General features: G+C 45.0%; 1 protein-coding gene across 1 annotated transcript in view; it reads right to left on the bottom strand.

The window, feature by feature from the left end:
• Window positions 1–16,564, bottom strand: part of EXOC3L4 (exocyst complex component 3 like 4) — a 147,825-nt gene that overhangs the window by 7,959 nt on the left and 123,302 nt on the right. Inside the window, exon 10 of the mRNA XM_089661359.1 lies at window positions 1,204–1,356. Within this exon, the coding sequence (XP_089517485.1) occupies window positions 1,204–1,356 (153 nt within the window). The remainder of the gene's footprint in view (window positions 1–1,203; window positions 1,357–16,564) is intronic.

The raw sequence follows: 16,564 nt of genomic DNA, 5'->3' as shown, positions 1-16,564 counted from the left end.
CAGGGAACTTTTTTATTTACTGTGATCCACAAAATGAATCCATCTGTGCCCAAATTTACCTAAGGGGTCCCCTCTCTGCCCCGGGTTCCCTGTTGAACTGATGGGGCCTGGGTTCAGTACAGGAGAGCTGGCTCTACCCCACTTTACAGTGATACTTTTATAGCAAATAAAGACATTTTAGACAATTGTGCACTATGTGGTTTGGGGCCCCAACACTTTTAATGAAAGACCAACCAAGACCAATGATCTCTCTGTTGCTGCAGCAGCCCAAGGGGGCCCAAGGCAGAGAAGGGACCCCTTAGCAGCTAAGCTTGGAACTACTGTGATATAGAAGGGAGAGGGCACCATGCATTCACAAGAAAGGGAAGGGAAAGGTTGGCATTTGTTGCAGTGATTCTGGATGTATGTGGGCCGGGAAACTGTGCGGCACTGATTTAAAGGAACAAACCTCGATTGTAAGCTCTGCATAATTGCACTACCTTGTTATTGGAATGTAAAAGTGCCTTAATGTCCAATTTTCTACTTTGGAATATTAACCACATTGTTGTACTGCTTACTATTTATTACATAAGCAAGAAAATTCCTAGAAGGTGCTGCCTGTCTGGTTCCTTCAAACAGGTCCCTAGGTCCCTATGGGCTTCCCCGGTGAGCCTCCCAGATAGAGCTGTGCTGGAGATATAGGGTGCAGGGAAGTGCCAATCCAGATGCAGGCTGGGTAACAGGATCCTTACCCAAACTCCAAGCAGTATCTCAGGGTACTTTGTATGGACCATTGTTATATTGTGCATGCTCCTCAGGAACCTTTCTCTGCACTAAGCCCATCTCTCCCAAGCCAGGGTTGTACCTGTCCCCATCTATGCATTTCTCACACTGCCGGGTGTGCCAACATGACCCAGCAGGAGTTATGTAAAGCCCCTCTGCCCATGTCTTGGGAGAGTGCTCTGTCCTATCACACACAGGCTCCCCCAAGATGGCCACCGTTAGCCCTTGAGCAGAGGACAAGTCAACCCTATGCAACAGCTTTTGGGAGAATTGGAATACCTATTGAGATTCAGGTCTTGTTGTCCAAATTTTCCCAGACACACTCCAAAATCTTGTTTGCTGAAGAAAGTGGGGTCACACCCAATTGTCATACAAAGGGATCCCAGTACTATTTTCCTCCTGGCAAATTCTGGTACTGCGCCCCTCTCAGAGGGAACTCACCAACTTTTCGGCGACTGTATTGAACAAGTTACACTCCTCTTTCATTTTTTCAGCAGCTTTCTTTCGGTTTAATGGATTAAGGCTCATCTTCCGCTTCATAATCTGTGCAATGTATTCCTTCACTAGGTACTTGTGCACCCTGCACGCCATTTCCTGGGGAGTAAATATCACATTTAAATGCAGGCCAATGACATCTGCACAATAACCAGCAATGGTTCAGAACTATCCAATACTCTCCTCTTAGTAGCCACAGGACAGAAAAAAATGTGGAGATACCAAATAAAATCAAACACCATTTTATACAGTTACGTCATTATAATTGGGACGATGCCATGAATCAAAAACTGTGACCATGCCTACAGGTGAGGAGAGCGGAGGCATGACTTCATCAGTGTTCTGTTACTCCTTCATTGACCAATCAGCTGGCTAGGGGCGGGTCCTTGAATAGGCCTCTGTACTGCTTAAATGTAGTGCTAGTAAGGGACCTGGTTATGCTGTCTGGCAGGAGTTTAAGGAACATGGACCTGTCTGCAGAACATTCCAAAATGTGAACCTGTGCTAGACAAAGTTACATGTTCACGCTCCTCAGTAGCACATGGTCACTTTCCCTTCACTCCCCTTCCACTCTATTCAGGAAGACTTGTGTAAGCTCTGACTTTCTCTAGTTGGAACTTACACAGGGCTAAGGACTTTAACCCCATGTGACAGCTCTGGGTCAATTACCAGGGCTGTGATATGACATGAAGGAAGTGGGTCATACTTGAAAGTGTTGGGTATTTTCTTTGTCCCAAGTGGCCGACCGGAATAGGCGGAGATTAAAGAAAGGTAAGTATGTGCTAATGGGGAGGGGGGCTTTAACCACTTTGGAAGATTTACCCCCCTTCCTGACCAGGCCATTTTTTGCGATACGGCACTGTGTTACTTTGACAATTGTGCGGTCATGCAACAGTGCATCCAAATGAATATTATGTCCTTTTTTCCCACAAATAGAACTTTATTTTGGTGGTATTTGATCACCTCTGCGGTTTTTACTTTTTGCATTATAAACAAAAAAGGCTGACAATTTGAAAAAAAAAACAATATTTTTTATTTTTATTCTACACTATAAAACATACTCAATAAAAAAATCCCATTTCTTCATAAATTTAGGCCAAAGTGTATTCTGCTACATATTTTTGGTAATAAAAAATCCCAATGAGCGTTTATTGATGCACAAAAGTTATAGAGTCTACAAACTATGGGACATATACTGGAATTTTTATTTTATTTTAATTTTTTATACTAGTAATTGCAGCAATCAACGACTTATAGTGGGACATTGATATTGCAGTGGACATTTTTATACTAACTGACATTTTGTGGGAACCAGTGACAGACACAGCTCTGTTCTTCCTTCTTGCCCGACGATCTGCGGGTACTGGAGAACATCAGTTCGTAGGGGCTTTTATACCAACTGACACTTCGTGAAAACCAGTGACACTAATACAATGATCAGTGCTAAAAATATACACTGATTACTGTACTAATGACACTGGTTGGGAAGAGGTTGACATCTAGAGTAATAAAAGGGTTAAGTGTGTGCCTAGCTATGTGCTTGGTGTATACTAGGTGGTACAAGGGGAAGTGATGGATCCTGTTCCCAGCTCTGCAGGGACACACGATCCATTACTTTCCGATCATACCAGAACTATGCCTATGCAAACATAGGCACAGCTCTGTTCTTCCTCCTTGCCCGACGATCTGCGGGTACCGGAGAACATCAGTTCATAGGGGCTCGCAGATCAGCTGCTTCCATTACAGTTCACAGCAAAAGTGATCCGCCGGCAGCGCCAAAGCGCCCCATGAGGCAGAAGTGCAAAATCACGTGTATATATGTGTGTGTGTGTGATTTGCAGAGGAGAGCTGCCCTGTAGCAGTAAAACTGCTATAGGGTGGATGTAAAGTGATTAACCTCTTGCCGACCGCGCATAGCCGAATGACGGCTTCACCGCGGCCGGCCAGTTATGGGTGGACGTCATATGACGTCCTCCCAGAACGCGCTCTCCTGCGCGCCCCAGGGGGCGCGCACCCGGCGATCTCCGTGATCGCTGTGTCCTACGGACACAGCTGATCACGTGATGTGGTAAAAGGCCAATCACAGCGGCTTTTTACCACCTGATCAGCGGTGTCCAATGACACGCTGATCACAGGGAAATGCAAGTGCCGGTTCTCGGCTGCACTTTCCTCACGCTGTCAGATCGTGAGGAAAGTACTGCCGAGAACCGGCAGTTGTCAGAGCGGGGATCGGCACCGATCAGGGCACTGATGATCAGTGCCCTGATGATCGGTGCCCAGCAGTGCCACCCGCAAGTTCCGCCCAGCAGTGCACCCACTAGCTCCGCCCACCCGTGCCCGGCAGTGCACCCACCTGTGCCCAGCAGTGCACCCACCTGTGCCACTCTGCAGTGCCACCTACCTGTGCCCAGAAGTGCCACCTACATGTGCCCAGCAGTGCCACCCACCTGTGCCCACCCACCTGTGCCCACCAGTGCCACCCACCTGTGCCCACCCACCAGTGCTGCCCACCAATGCCACCCACTAGTGCAGCCCAGCAGTGCTGCCAGTCAGTGCCACCAGTCAGTGCCCAGGGGTTGTGCCAGTTAGTGCCGCCAGTCAGTGCCCAGCAGTGATGCCAGTCAGTGCCGTCTATCAGTACCCATCATCAGTGTCACCTATCAGTGCCACCTATCAGTGCTGCATATTAGTGCTGCCTATCCGTGACACCTCATTAGTGCTGTCTATCAGTGCCGCCTATCCGTGACACCTCATTAGTACTGCCTATCAGTGCCCATCAGTGCCGCCTATCAGTGCTCATCAGTGCTGCCTCATCAACGCACATCAGTGAAGGAGAAAAAATGCCTGTTTGAAAAATTTTATAATAGAAACAAAGAAACTTTTTTTTTTTTTTCAAAACTTTTGCACTTTTTTATTTATAGCGCAAAAAGTAAAGTGCCCAGCGGGGAGTAAATACCACCAAAAGAAAGCCCTATTTGTGAGGAAAAAATGATCAAAATTTCATATGGGTACAATGTTGCATGACCGCGCAATTGTCAATCAAAATGCGGCAGCGCTGAAAGCTGAAAATTGGCCTGGTAAGGAAGGGGGTATAAGTGCCTGGTAGGCAAGTGGCTAAAGTGGTTGTAAACCTCAGACATGAAATATGAACAAAGCATATCCTTCTATAGCGTGTACCTGTCTCAGTCCACTAAGTGTCAATTCTGTCTGCTGCCCTGTTCCTCTCCCATCAGCATGAATCACTTCTGACAAGTTTTCCTGACACTAAGATCAGAGGAACTCTGCTTTAAGAGCACTAAGTGTCATTTCTGTTTGCTGCTCCATTCCTCTGCTTTCAACAGATTCAACAGGTTTTCCTGACACTAAGAGAAAAATGGTGACAGTAAGGGACCTCCAGCAGATTGACATCCTCAGCTCTGTTCCTGTGTGCTGTATAAAGAGGGGTGTGTCCCTTCCCTCCAATCAGCTCTCAGAGATCTCCTTCCTGAGTGTAACTTCAGCTACCCACCCCCTGCTTTGCGGAGCACAGAGATCCTGTGTAAATGCTGTGCTTTGAATGGATATAGAGGAAAGATGGCTGTTAATAAACAGGTGCAATCTATGTAGCTGGATTTGATTAATCTCTCTGTATCACCTGAGGCCAGTCACTTCACTGAGTACAGGGCTTTTTTCAGCAGGAACAAGGGGGGACGCAGTTTTGGCACCTCTAGCACTGAATATATGTACTGCCAAGGGTACTGGGGTGTGCTGGAGGGTCTATTGTTGCTGGCTGCTGGGGGATCTATTGTCACTGTGGGGGTCTATTGTTGTGGAGGGTTCTATTGTTGCTGGTGGGGATCTATTGTTTTCAGGGGGAGTCAATTGTTGCTGGCAGTGTTCTACTATTGAGGGAGGGGTCTATTGTTGCTGGCTGCTTGAGGGTATATTGATGTTGGCTGCTGGGAGATCTATTGTTGCTAGCTGAGGTCTATGTTGCTGGGGTGAATCTATTGTTTCTGGGAGGGGAATTTTGTTGCAGGGGGGTCTATTGTTGCTAGGGGTGGTCTTTGTTGATAGGGGGTCTACTGCTTCTGTAGATATCTATTGTTGATGGGGGCCTACAGTTGCTGGGGGCATCTACTGTATTGTTGCTGGAGGATCTATTAATGTTGGCTGCTGGGAGATTTATTGTTGGTAGCTGGAGTGAACCTATTATTGCTGGGATGGGGGGGGGTTGTTGCAGGAGGGACTATTGTTGCTGGGGCAGAGCCATATAAAGCAGTGTGATTACAGTGAAACACAGCACACAGCCTCATAGTAAAACAGCACACAGTTAATCCTTTGATCGCCCCGCATGTTAACCCCTTCCTGCCCAGTGCCATTAGTAAAGCGGCAGTGCTTTTTATTAGCACTGATCACTTTATTTGTGTCACTGGGGATGGCAGTGACACCAAGTCAGTTCCCCCCCAGTGTCAGAATGCCCACCGCAGTCCCACTATAAGTCGCTGATCGCCGCCATTACTAGTGAAAAAATAAAAATCCCAGTATCTATACCGCCATTTGTAGATGCTATAACTTTCACGTAAACCAATGAATTTACACGTATTGGGATTTTTTTTTAGCAAAGACATTTATTTATTTATTTCAGGTACTTATATAGCACTGTCAATTTACGCAGCGCTTTACATATATATTGTACATTCACATCAGTCCCTAACCCTCAAGGGGCGTACAATCTAAGGTCCCTAACTAACATTCATACATACACATACTAGGGACAATCTAGACAGGAGCCAATTAACCTACCAGCATGAGTGTGGGAGGAAACCGGAGTACCTGGAGGAAAGACATGCAGACACAGGGAGAACATGCCAACTCCAGGCAGGTGGTGCAGTGGTTGGGATAAAGCCATGGAGCAGAATAAATTTTGTCCTAAATTTATGACGAAATTTGATTTTTTAAATTTTTTTTACTGGACATGTTTAATAGCAAAAAGTCAAAAATATTGTTTTTTTTTTCAAAATTGTCGGTCTTTATTTGTTTATAGCGCAAAAAATAAAAACCGCAGAGGTGATCAAATACCACCAAAAGAAAGCTCTATTTGTGGGAAAAAGGATTTCATTTGGATGCACTGTTGCATGACCGCGCAATTGTCAGTTAAAGTAACGCAGCGCCGTATCACAAAATGGCCTGGTCAGGAGGGGGGGGGGGGGGAGTAAATCCTCTGGAGGGCAAGTGTGGGCCTGGAATTATACCAACTGACAACTGCTTTTTATTAGCACTGACCACTGTATTGGTGTCACTGGGGATGTCAGTGACACCAAGTCAGTTCCCCCCAGTGTCAGAATGCCTGCCGCAGTCCCAAGTGTGGGCCTGGAATTACATTTGAATTGGCTGTATTTGGTCATCTCAAAATCTTTTCAGCTCGACTGTTGATCTGCCTTAATACATTTTCCTTTACGTCACTTTTGTTCTGTTCAGTTTGTTTCTCCTATGTCATGTTGGTGTGACATACAACTTTTGGCGATGGTTCAGGCTGGGACCAGTTAAAGGGCCGGAACGAACGTTAGCGGAAAAGGAAGTTGCTTCTAAATGATGTGGCTTGTTCAGCATCAAGACCAGGATCCAGGTGCAACAACGGAAGCAGATCTGCAGTGCAGTAAGATTTATGGACCTATGTAATGTTCATCCACATATAAATAACCATCGGGCCATATTGGGAATCTACCATCTGCAGAAAACATCTGAAGGGGCAGTTCATCTAAAGCTGATATTTTAGCATCTGGGTGTCAGTTCCTATTTCAATGGTTTTTATTAATTTTTTAAACAGTATAAAACAGAGGCAATAAAACACGCCCACGCAGGGGCTATCAATTGCACAGATAAAAAAATTTTTTAAAAAATAAAAAAAAAGGAAAAATAGTGCTCTAACGCCAACAGGGCAAAAGGTACGCCCACGCAGGGGCTATCAATGGCACATAAGTTACAAAACATTAATGTAACTGATTATAACAACTAAATGCAGCTGTCCAGTGACACCAAAAACAGAGAAAGAGAGAAAAAGGAAGAAAGAGGGAAAAAAAAAAAAAGGAGGGCAAAGAACAGGGGTCCAAGTGTGCCAATACCGAATGCCATTACATCCCCAGACTAGCCGGGGGGAGTGAGGGAAAGGCATATTGCAACCACGGCTCCCATATTTTCAAAAATTTACGTTGGGAGTCATTGCGGATACTCGACATCTGTTCGTTGAGCATTATAGTGGTCATAGTATGGGTGTCAGTTTCTATTGGGGACCAGGGGGCGGACTGACCCTTTGGAAATTCAGGCACTGTCCAAGGGCCCGGGGTCAGTAGGGGGCCCCATGAGATGCCCCTGGTACCTTTTTCATAGGCTTTTTTGAGTTTGGGCAAGGACACAGGGGCCCCATGATTCCCTATTGCCTGGGGGCCCCATGAGTTGTCAGTTCGCCCCTGTTGGGGACTCTAATGGTGGAACCTCAGTGCTGACTTCCTGGGTTTGAACCCGTGCTGTGGCCAATTTGAGGGTCTTCCACCATCCCTGTTGGGTATTTTTTTGTATATCCAATTGAAGATCAAGCTTTTTTTGACAGTGTATCCAGGAACAGCAGTTACCCCCGGTTCACATATATGCGGCTGTGCAGGCCACGTTTTGCGTGGGCACGAGAGCCCATTCATTTGAATGGACATCCGTGCCCCGTGACACGCAGGGAATAAGTCCCTGCACTTCTTCCGAAAACGCAGCCCGCAAAGGAACCTCGGTTCCCAGTACAGTTGCGTTTTCCAGTGCGGGCGGCGTGCCATTAGAACTAATGGCACTCGCCCGCGGTTCTGCATGTCTCTGTGTGGGTGGTGTGGATGCACAGAATTTCGTGCGGATCCGCAGCCATACCACGCACACAGATGTGAACTTAGCCTTACGGCAGTAAAAAAAAATGATGCTTATAAAAGCATCTAAACGCACGTTAACGCTAGGCATGGGAAATTCATTTCAATAAATTATTTATTCAGGCCAATTAAATGAATTAACCACTTGCCGACCGGCCGTTGTATATAAACGGCCGGACGGTGGCACTGCAGGGTCGGGTGGCCGTCAATAAACGGCCTCCCCGCACCCTGCTTGTGCGCGCTCCCTGGGAGCGCGCAGCACCGCGATCCGGTGCCCGCTGTGTCCTCCGGACACAGTGAAACACCGATCGTCGGACGGGACCTCTGTACGAGGTCCCGATCATGTGATCACTGATTGGCCAATCAGTGATCACATGCAAAGTAGTAAGCAAGATGTCACTTGTGACATCATTGCTTACTATGTGTGAAATCTGTGAATGATCACAGAGGTCACATGGTACAAGGCTATTCACAAAAGCCTTGTACCATGTGACAGGATGTGACCAATCACAGCTCACTCAGTTCTTCTCAATGAGTGCATGAATGCACACAGAGAGAAAGAGAAATAATTGCTTTTACATCCTATATGGGTGTAAAAGCAATCAGTGTAAAAAAAAAAAAAAAAATCTTCATCACCCCTCACAAGTAGTACAGTGTCACCATGGTGACACTGTACTGCTAGGGTGACAGTATGTAAAAAATAAAAATAAAAATAAAAAATAATAATATAAAAAAATAAAATAAAAATGTAAAAAAAAATGTTTAAAAATTATAATTTTTGCTTATAAACTAATTTGGATTTTTTTTTTTTTACTAAAAAGATAACGGAATAAATTTTGGCTAAGATTTATGATGAAATATTATTTATTTGCAAAATTTTATAAAAAAAACACTTTTTTTCAAAATTTTTGGACATTTCATTTACATAGCAAAAAAAATACAAATCCCAGCGGTGAATAAATACCACCAAAATAAAGCTTTATCTATCTCAAAAAAATGGTAAAAAATTAATTTGGGTACAGTGTTGCATGACCGCGCAATTGTCATTCAAAGTGTGATAGCGCTAAAAGCTGAAAATTGCCCTGGTCAGGAAGGGGGTAAAAGTGTCCGGTCTGGAAGTGGTTAACACCCAGATGCTTGACGCAGCTAATCGCACCTTTTTGCAACTGTCAGGTGCTTTTTTTTTTTCCCCGAGGTGATTGTAGCCGTATTAGTGCATTTGCGACACATCTCTTCTGACATTCTGCTAACCTTTGTGATTTGTACAGTACTGCTTGGACCTTGAAGAAGGGGACACTCCCCAAAAGCTTGTCCTCAAAATTGTATGTTAGTGGAAATAAAAAAAGTATCATGGACAATACTCAACTTTTTTTCCCCAAAACTCTGCTGCCAGGAGGAAAGGCTGCTAGGAGAGTTAAGAAAACGTCCCGTGTGCATGAGGCCTTTTGCAAGGCATAAACGGTTCCAATCCCAAACGATTTTTCGTCCAAAAATCTAAAACGTCGTTCGCTCGGTAATCCGATGGCGCCATCAATGATTTCGAAAATCAGCCGACCGAGTCATAAAGTTCACCCCATATAACAGGCGAAACTTCTGTTCCTTCCAGGTCACGGCTCATGCGCATATTCTTTTCGGAAAATGATTGTACGATTTGACCATCATTGAGTCAAAAATCAGTCGTTTTTCACGAATTTTCCAACATGTCCGAAAAGGGGAGGAAAATCGGACGGTGCCATTGACCCACTAACAGAACGAAAATCAGCTGATTATTCTTAGGTCTGATTTTCGGATGAAAAATTAGTTGAATTTCGACCCATGTATGGCCGGTCTTAGGCTAGGTTCACACCTATGCAGTCTGCGTTTGATCAGCTTCTGCTTTGCTTTTTGCAGTGCATTTTGTGTTTTTTTTGCACGCGTTTTTGATGCTTTTTGATGCACTGTGCATTTTTATGGGGATTTTATTTTGGCCAACTTCGTGCTGGACAAATTAAAAATGCAAAATGCATCAAAACATGTGAAAAATGCACTATGTACATTTCTACAGCGTCTCAGTATACCACTTTTTGTGGTGCACTTTACATTTTTCCGCACGTGTTTTGATGCTTTTTTGATGCGCTTCACATTTTTATGGGGTTTTTTTGGCCAACTTGTTTCTGGGCAGATTAAAAACTCAAAATGCATCAAAACACATCAAAAGCGCGTAGAAAAACGGACTAATGCATTTCTACAGCGTCTCCATATACCATTTTGTGAGGTGCATTTTACATTTTTGCACGTGTTTTTGATGCTTTTGATGCGCTTTGCATTTTTATGGGGTTTTTTTGTGGCCAACTTGTTGCTGAGCAGATTAAAAACATGAAATGCATCAAAACACGTCAAAAGCACATTAAAAAAACGCACTACATGCATTTCTACAGCATCTCCATATACCACTTTTTGCGGTGCATTTTACGTTTCTGCACACAAGTTTTTGATGCGCTTTGCATTTTTATGGGGATTTTTTTTGGCCAGCTTGTTGCTGGGCAGATTAAAAATGTGAAATGCATCAAAACACATCAAAAACACACTGTGCATTTCTACAGCGTCTCCATATACCATTTTTTGTGGTGCATTTTACATTTTTTGCACACACATTTTTTATGCTTTTTTGATGCGCTTTGCATTTTTATGGGTTTTTTTCTTTTGGGCCAACTTGTTGCTGGGCAGATTAAAAACTCGAAATGCATCAAAACACATCAAAAACACACTACGTGCATTTCTACAGCGTCTCCATATACCACTATTTGCAGTGCATTTTACGTTTTTGCACACACATTTTTGATGCATTTGATCGGACGAAAAACTGGTCGAATTTCGACCCATGTATGGCCGGTCTTAGGCTAGGTTCCCACTAATGCAGTCTGCATTAGATCAGTTTCTGCAGTGCTTTTTGCGGTGCATTTTGTGTTTTTGCACATGCGTTTTTGATGCTTTTTTGATGCGCTTTGCATTTTTATGGGGATTTTTTTTGGCCAACTTGTTGCTGGGCAGATTAAAAATGCGAAATGCATCAAAACATGTCAAAAATGCACTATGTGCATTTCTACAGCATCTCAGTATACCACTTTTTGCGGTGCATTTAAAATTTTTCCACTCACGTTTTGATGCTTTTTTGATGCACTTTTATGAGGGGGGGGAGGGTGTATGGCCAACTTGTTTCTAGGCAGATTAAAAACGCAAAATGCATCAAAACACATCAAAAACGTGTCAAAAATGCATTTATACAGCATCTCCATTGCAGTCTATTAAACCAAAATTCACTGTTTTGCGTTTTAAAAAGTCCCTGACCTTTCCAAAAATCGTGGAAAACGCGGAGATGGGAACTTCACCCATAGGAAATCATGTTAAATGGATGCAAAATACACCACAAAACGCTTAGATGTGAACCTAGCCTTAGACATGGCGCCCATACAATCACTGAATGTTTGATACAACCAGGGACGGACTGACAACTCATGGGGCCCCCGGGCAATAGGGGATCATGGGGCCCCTGTGTCCTTGCCCAAACTCAAAAAAGCCTATAAAAAAGGTACCAGGGGCATTTCATGGGGCCCCCTACTGACCCCGGGCCCTCGGGCAGTGCTCGAATGGTCAGTCCGCCCCTGGATACAACTGAATTCTGTAAATTGTGTATTAGATATGCAGTCCTTGTGATACAGTATTTTTTTTTGGGGGGGGGGGATTCTAATAACAAATGCTTTACACAGGTTTTGCGATGCAGAAAATTGTTTTTGGGGAAAAACGTCTGTGCGATTGCCATGGTTGCTTCCCCTTTCATCGCACGCTCAGTGGTGCGGGTTATCCTATATAGTATATCCTATCTGGTGACCTTGGATGGTCATAAATTACTCAACTGACTGTAGACAGAGGTCCACATGACTGAAGACTGTGACTTTTACTGATTTCTCATCATCTGTATCCTCCCCACCCAAACATCCCGTGCACTGCTAACAAAAGGAAGTCATGATATAGAGCTTTCGCGAATCTAAATGTTACAAAAATATAGACCACAAAACACTGGAGACCTACAGACTCTGTTGATGCAATGGTTGCCCAGTCTAGGCGTTCCCCCAACCCTACTCTGAAAGCCATGGTGTCCAAGCCTTGCATTGACAATGGACAACAAGCCCGAAACAGAGGTTTACTAGCTGATGTACATCTTTATAATATCAGGCTCTAGATTAGTCACTCTGGATGTATAATTAGCCACTAGACTATAAAGATTTGATTTTAAGGGTTCGTTCTCCTGAAAGCCTAACTGAACTTGGTTTAAATCCGTTAAAGTGTTACTAAACCCACAACAGTGAAATCAGTCTGTAGATGCAGTAAAGCATGCTTGTTATACTCACTGTGGAACCTAAGGGGTTAATCCTCTGCATTGAGTAAAAATGTTGTTTGAGCCTGTCTTCTCTGATCCTCCCCTTCTTCCAGTGCCCCCCTTTTATCTCCTCATAAGACATATTCTGTGGAGTCACTCTGCACCTGCTCAGTTTAGTGTGTTTGCTAGAGATTTTTATTTGCTTGGGAGAGTGCATGTAATCAGCACAGGGCCAATCAGCACTGTCCAAACAAAGGTTAGGGGTTCTGCATCTTCCTAGAGCAGAAAGAAAACTCCTCCTACAAGCTTTAACCAGTGCTCTGCTGGAGACTGATAGAATTCACAAGACTGCTATATACTGCTGATGAGAAAAGGTATTTAGCAGCAGGGGCGGACTGACCATTTGGAAACTCAGGCACTGCCCGAGGGCCTGGGGTCAGGAGGGGGCCCCATGAGATGTCCCTGGTACCTTTTTCATAGGCTTTGAGTTTGGGCAAGGACACAGGGGCCCCATGATCCCCTATTGCCCGGGGGCCCCATGAGTTGTCAGTCCGCCCCTGTTTAGCAGTTTAAATTTACTAAAATAATTGCATTTCCATGTTCTGTGTACTGTGGGAGACCAGATATAGTGAATGCGGGGTCCTGGGAGACCAGATATAGTGAATGCAGGGTCCTGGGAGACCAGATATAGTGAATGCAGGGTCCGGGGAGACCAGATATAGTGAATGCAGGGTCCGGAGGGACCAGATATAGTGAATGCAAGGTCTGGGGAGACCAGATATAGTGAATGCAGGGTCCGGGGAGACCAGATATAGTGAATGCAGGGTCCGGAGGGACCAGATATAGTGAATGCAAGGTCTGGGGAGACCGGATATAGTGAATGCAGGGTCCGGGAGAGCAGATATAGTGAATGCAAGGTCCGGGGAGACCAGATATAGTGAATGCAGGGTCCGGAGGGACCAGATATGGTGAATGCAAGGTCTGGGGAGACCAGATATAGTGAATGCAGGGTCCGGGGAGATCAGATATAGTGAATGCAGGGTCCGGAGGGACCAGATATAATGAATGCAGGGTCCGGGGACACCAGATATGGTGAATGCAAGGTCTGGGGAGACCAGATATAGTGAATGCAGGGTCCGGAGGGACCAGATATAATGAATGCAGGGTCCGGGGACACCAGATATAGTGAATGCAGGGTCCAGGGAGACCAGATATAGTAAATGCAGGGTCCGTGGAGACCAGATATAGTAAATGCAGGGTCCGGGGAGACCAGATATAGTGAATGCAGGGTCCGGCGAGACCAGTTATAGTGAATGCAGAGTTCTGGGTTTAGTTACACGTTAAATACATTCCAGGTGCATCAAAACAAAGGTGATCAAACTCCTATAATTTGTTAGAAAGCAGCTACAGGCTGCATAGTATTGTCTGTCCCCTGCCGCCATGCTGCAGGGACAGACTTTTGCGCTCTGTGTGGAAGCAGTGGTCTCTCTGCATAGGTTTGATACACACCCTGTTGAGTCAGAGATAGAATTCTCCAATCAGCAAGGCTCCCTGGTGACCTGAGAGTTGTATCTTTAATTTATCAGGAGGTGTATTGGACCTCTGCAGAGAGACCACTGCTTCCACATAAGCAAAGGGCCCTTCTCTACAGCATACTGGCAGGGCACAGGCTTTTCCTTTTCTTTGGGTTTTAACCTCTTGCTGACCATCCATGGTGGTTTTGTTGCGAGCGAGCAGCACAGGCAGGCCAGATAACTACCTGTACGTTGCCTGCCAGCTACATGTCTTTGCTGAAAAAAAATCCCAATACATGTAAATTAATTGGTTTACGTGAAAGCTATAGCATCTAAAAATGGCGGTATATATACTGGGATCTTTATTTTTTTATACTAGTAATGGCCGTGATCAGCGACTTATAGCAGGACTGGGGGACTGGGGTGAGTATTCTGACACTGGGGGGGGGGAACTGACTAACTGCCACTGACATCCCTGGTGACACTAATACAGTGATCAGTGCTAATAAAAAGCACTGCCACTGAACTAATGACACTGGGCAGGAAGGGGTTAACATGTGGGGCGATCAAAGGGTTAACTGTGTGCTGTTTTACTGTATGTGCTGTGTGTGATTTACTCGGGAAACATGCTTCTGTGTATTTCTCTGCTGTACACAGAAATACACAGCAGCATGTCCTTGCTGGCAGAAGAGAGACCTGTGTTGTTTACATACAGGTCTCTCCCCTGTCAGTTTTACTCGGCGATCGCCGGGTGCCGGCGGGGAATCTCTGGCTGGGACCTGGTGATCGACATCCAAAGCCACCAATGGTGGTGCGGGTAGGGTGGCGTGCACCCCTACCCGGAAATGCAAATCACGTATATATACGTGATTTTGCGCAGCCCCGCCGCCCTGTAGAAGTAGTTCTACTATAGGGTGGTGGGCAAGCAAAAAGAAAAATAAACAATGCATATCCCCATATAATGTGTACTTGCCTCAATCCAAAGCACCAAGTGTGATTACTGTCTCCCCTCTCATTCCTCTGCTATCTGCAAAAGTCACTTCTGACAGTCTATGCCGACAACAGACAATCCCAGGAGACTGCCCCCTTCCAGCACACAGCAGATAATTGACAGCCTCAGCTGTCCCTTTGAAACTGTGTAAGGGAGGGTGTGTCCATTCCCTCTACTCAGGTCTCAGACTACACTCAGCTGGTTGCTCTATGCTGTGCAGTGTGTGATGTCAGGTTGCCACCCCTTGCTTGCTGGAGCTCAGAGATGCTGTGAAAACTGTGTGCTTTAGGAGGTTGTACAGAAGACAGGGCTGCAGATAAACAGGTACTTACAGTCAGGTCCATAAATATTTGGACATCGACACAATTCTAACAGTTTGGGCTCTATACACCTCCACAATGGATTTGAAATGAAACAAACAAGATGTGCTTTAACTGCAGACTGTCAGCTTTAATTTGAGGGTTTTTACATCCAAATCAGGTGAACGGTGTAGGAATTACAACAGTTTGCATATGTGCCTCCCACTTGTTAAGGGACCAAAAGCAATGGAACAGAATAATAATCATAAATCAAACTGTCACTTTTTAATACTTGCTTGCAAATCCTTTGCAGTCGATTACAGCCTGAAGTCTGGAACGCATAGACATCACCAGGCGCTGGGTTTCATCCCTGGTGATGCTCTGCCAAGCCTCTACTGCAGTGTTTCTCAACTCCAGTCCTCATGGACCCCCAACAGGTCATGTTTTCAGGATTTCCATTATTTTGCACAGGTGATTTGATCAGTTTCACTGCCTTAGTAATTACCACAGCTGTTTCATCTGAGGGAAATTCTGAAAACATGACCTGTTGGGGGTCCATGAGGACTGGAGTTGAGAAACACTGCTCTACTGCAACTGTCTTCAGTTCCTGCTTGTTTTTGGGGCATTTTCCCTTCAGTTTTGTCTTCAGCAAGTGAAATGCATGCTCAATCGGATTCAGGTCAGGTGATTGACTTGGCCATTGCAGAACATTCCACTTATTTCCCTTAAAAAACTCTTTGGTTGCTTTTGCAGTCTGCTTTGGGTCATTGTCCATCTGCACTGTGAAGCGTCCAATGAGTTGTGAAGCATTTGGCTGAATATGAGCAGATAATATTCCCGAAACACTTCAGAATTCATCCTGCTGCTTTTGTCAGCAGTCACATCATCAATAAATACAAGAGAACCAGTTCCATTGGCAGCCATACATGCCCACGCCATGACACTACGACCACCATGCTTCACTGATGAGGTGGTATGCTTAGGATCATGAGCAGTTCCTTTCCTTCTCCATACTCTTCTCTTCCCATCACTCTGGTACAAGTTGATCTCGGTCTCATCTGTCCATAGGATGTTGTTCCAGAACTGTGAAGGCTTTTTTAGATGTCATTTGGCAAACTCTAATCTGGCCTTCCTGTTTTTGAGGCTCACCAATGGTGTACATCTTGTGGTGAACCCTCTGTATTCACTCTGGTGAAGTCTTCTCTTGATTGGTGACTTTGACACACATACACCTACCTCCTGGAGAGTGTTCTTGATCTGGC

The sequence above is a fragment of the Staurois parvus genome, unplaced genomic scaffold (assembly GCF_062004578.1).
Source record: "Staurois parvus isolate SC_StPar_1 unplaced genomic scaffold, SC_StPar_1.0 ptg001329l, whole genome shotgun sequence".
Lineage (NCBI taxonomy): Eukaryota > Metazoa > Chordata > Amphibia > Anura > Ranidae > Staurois > Staurois parvus.
This window is presented reverse-complemented; position numbering and strand designations above follow the sequence as displayed.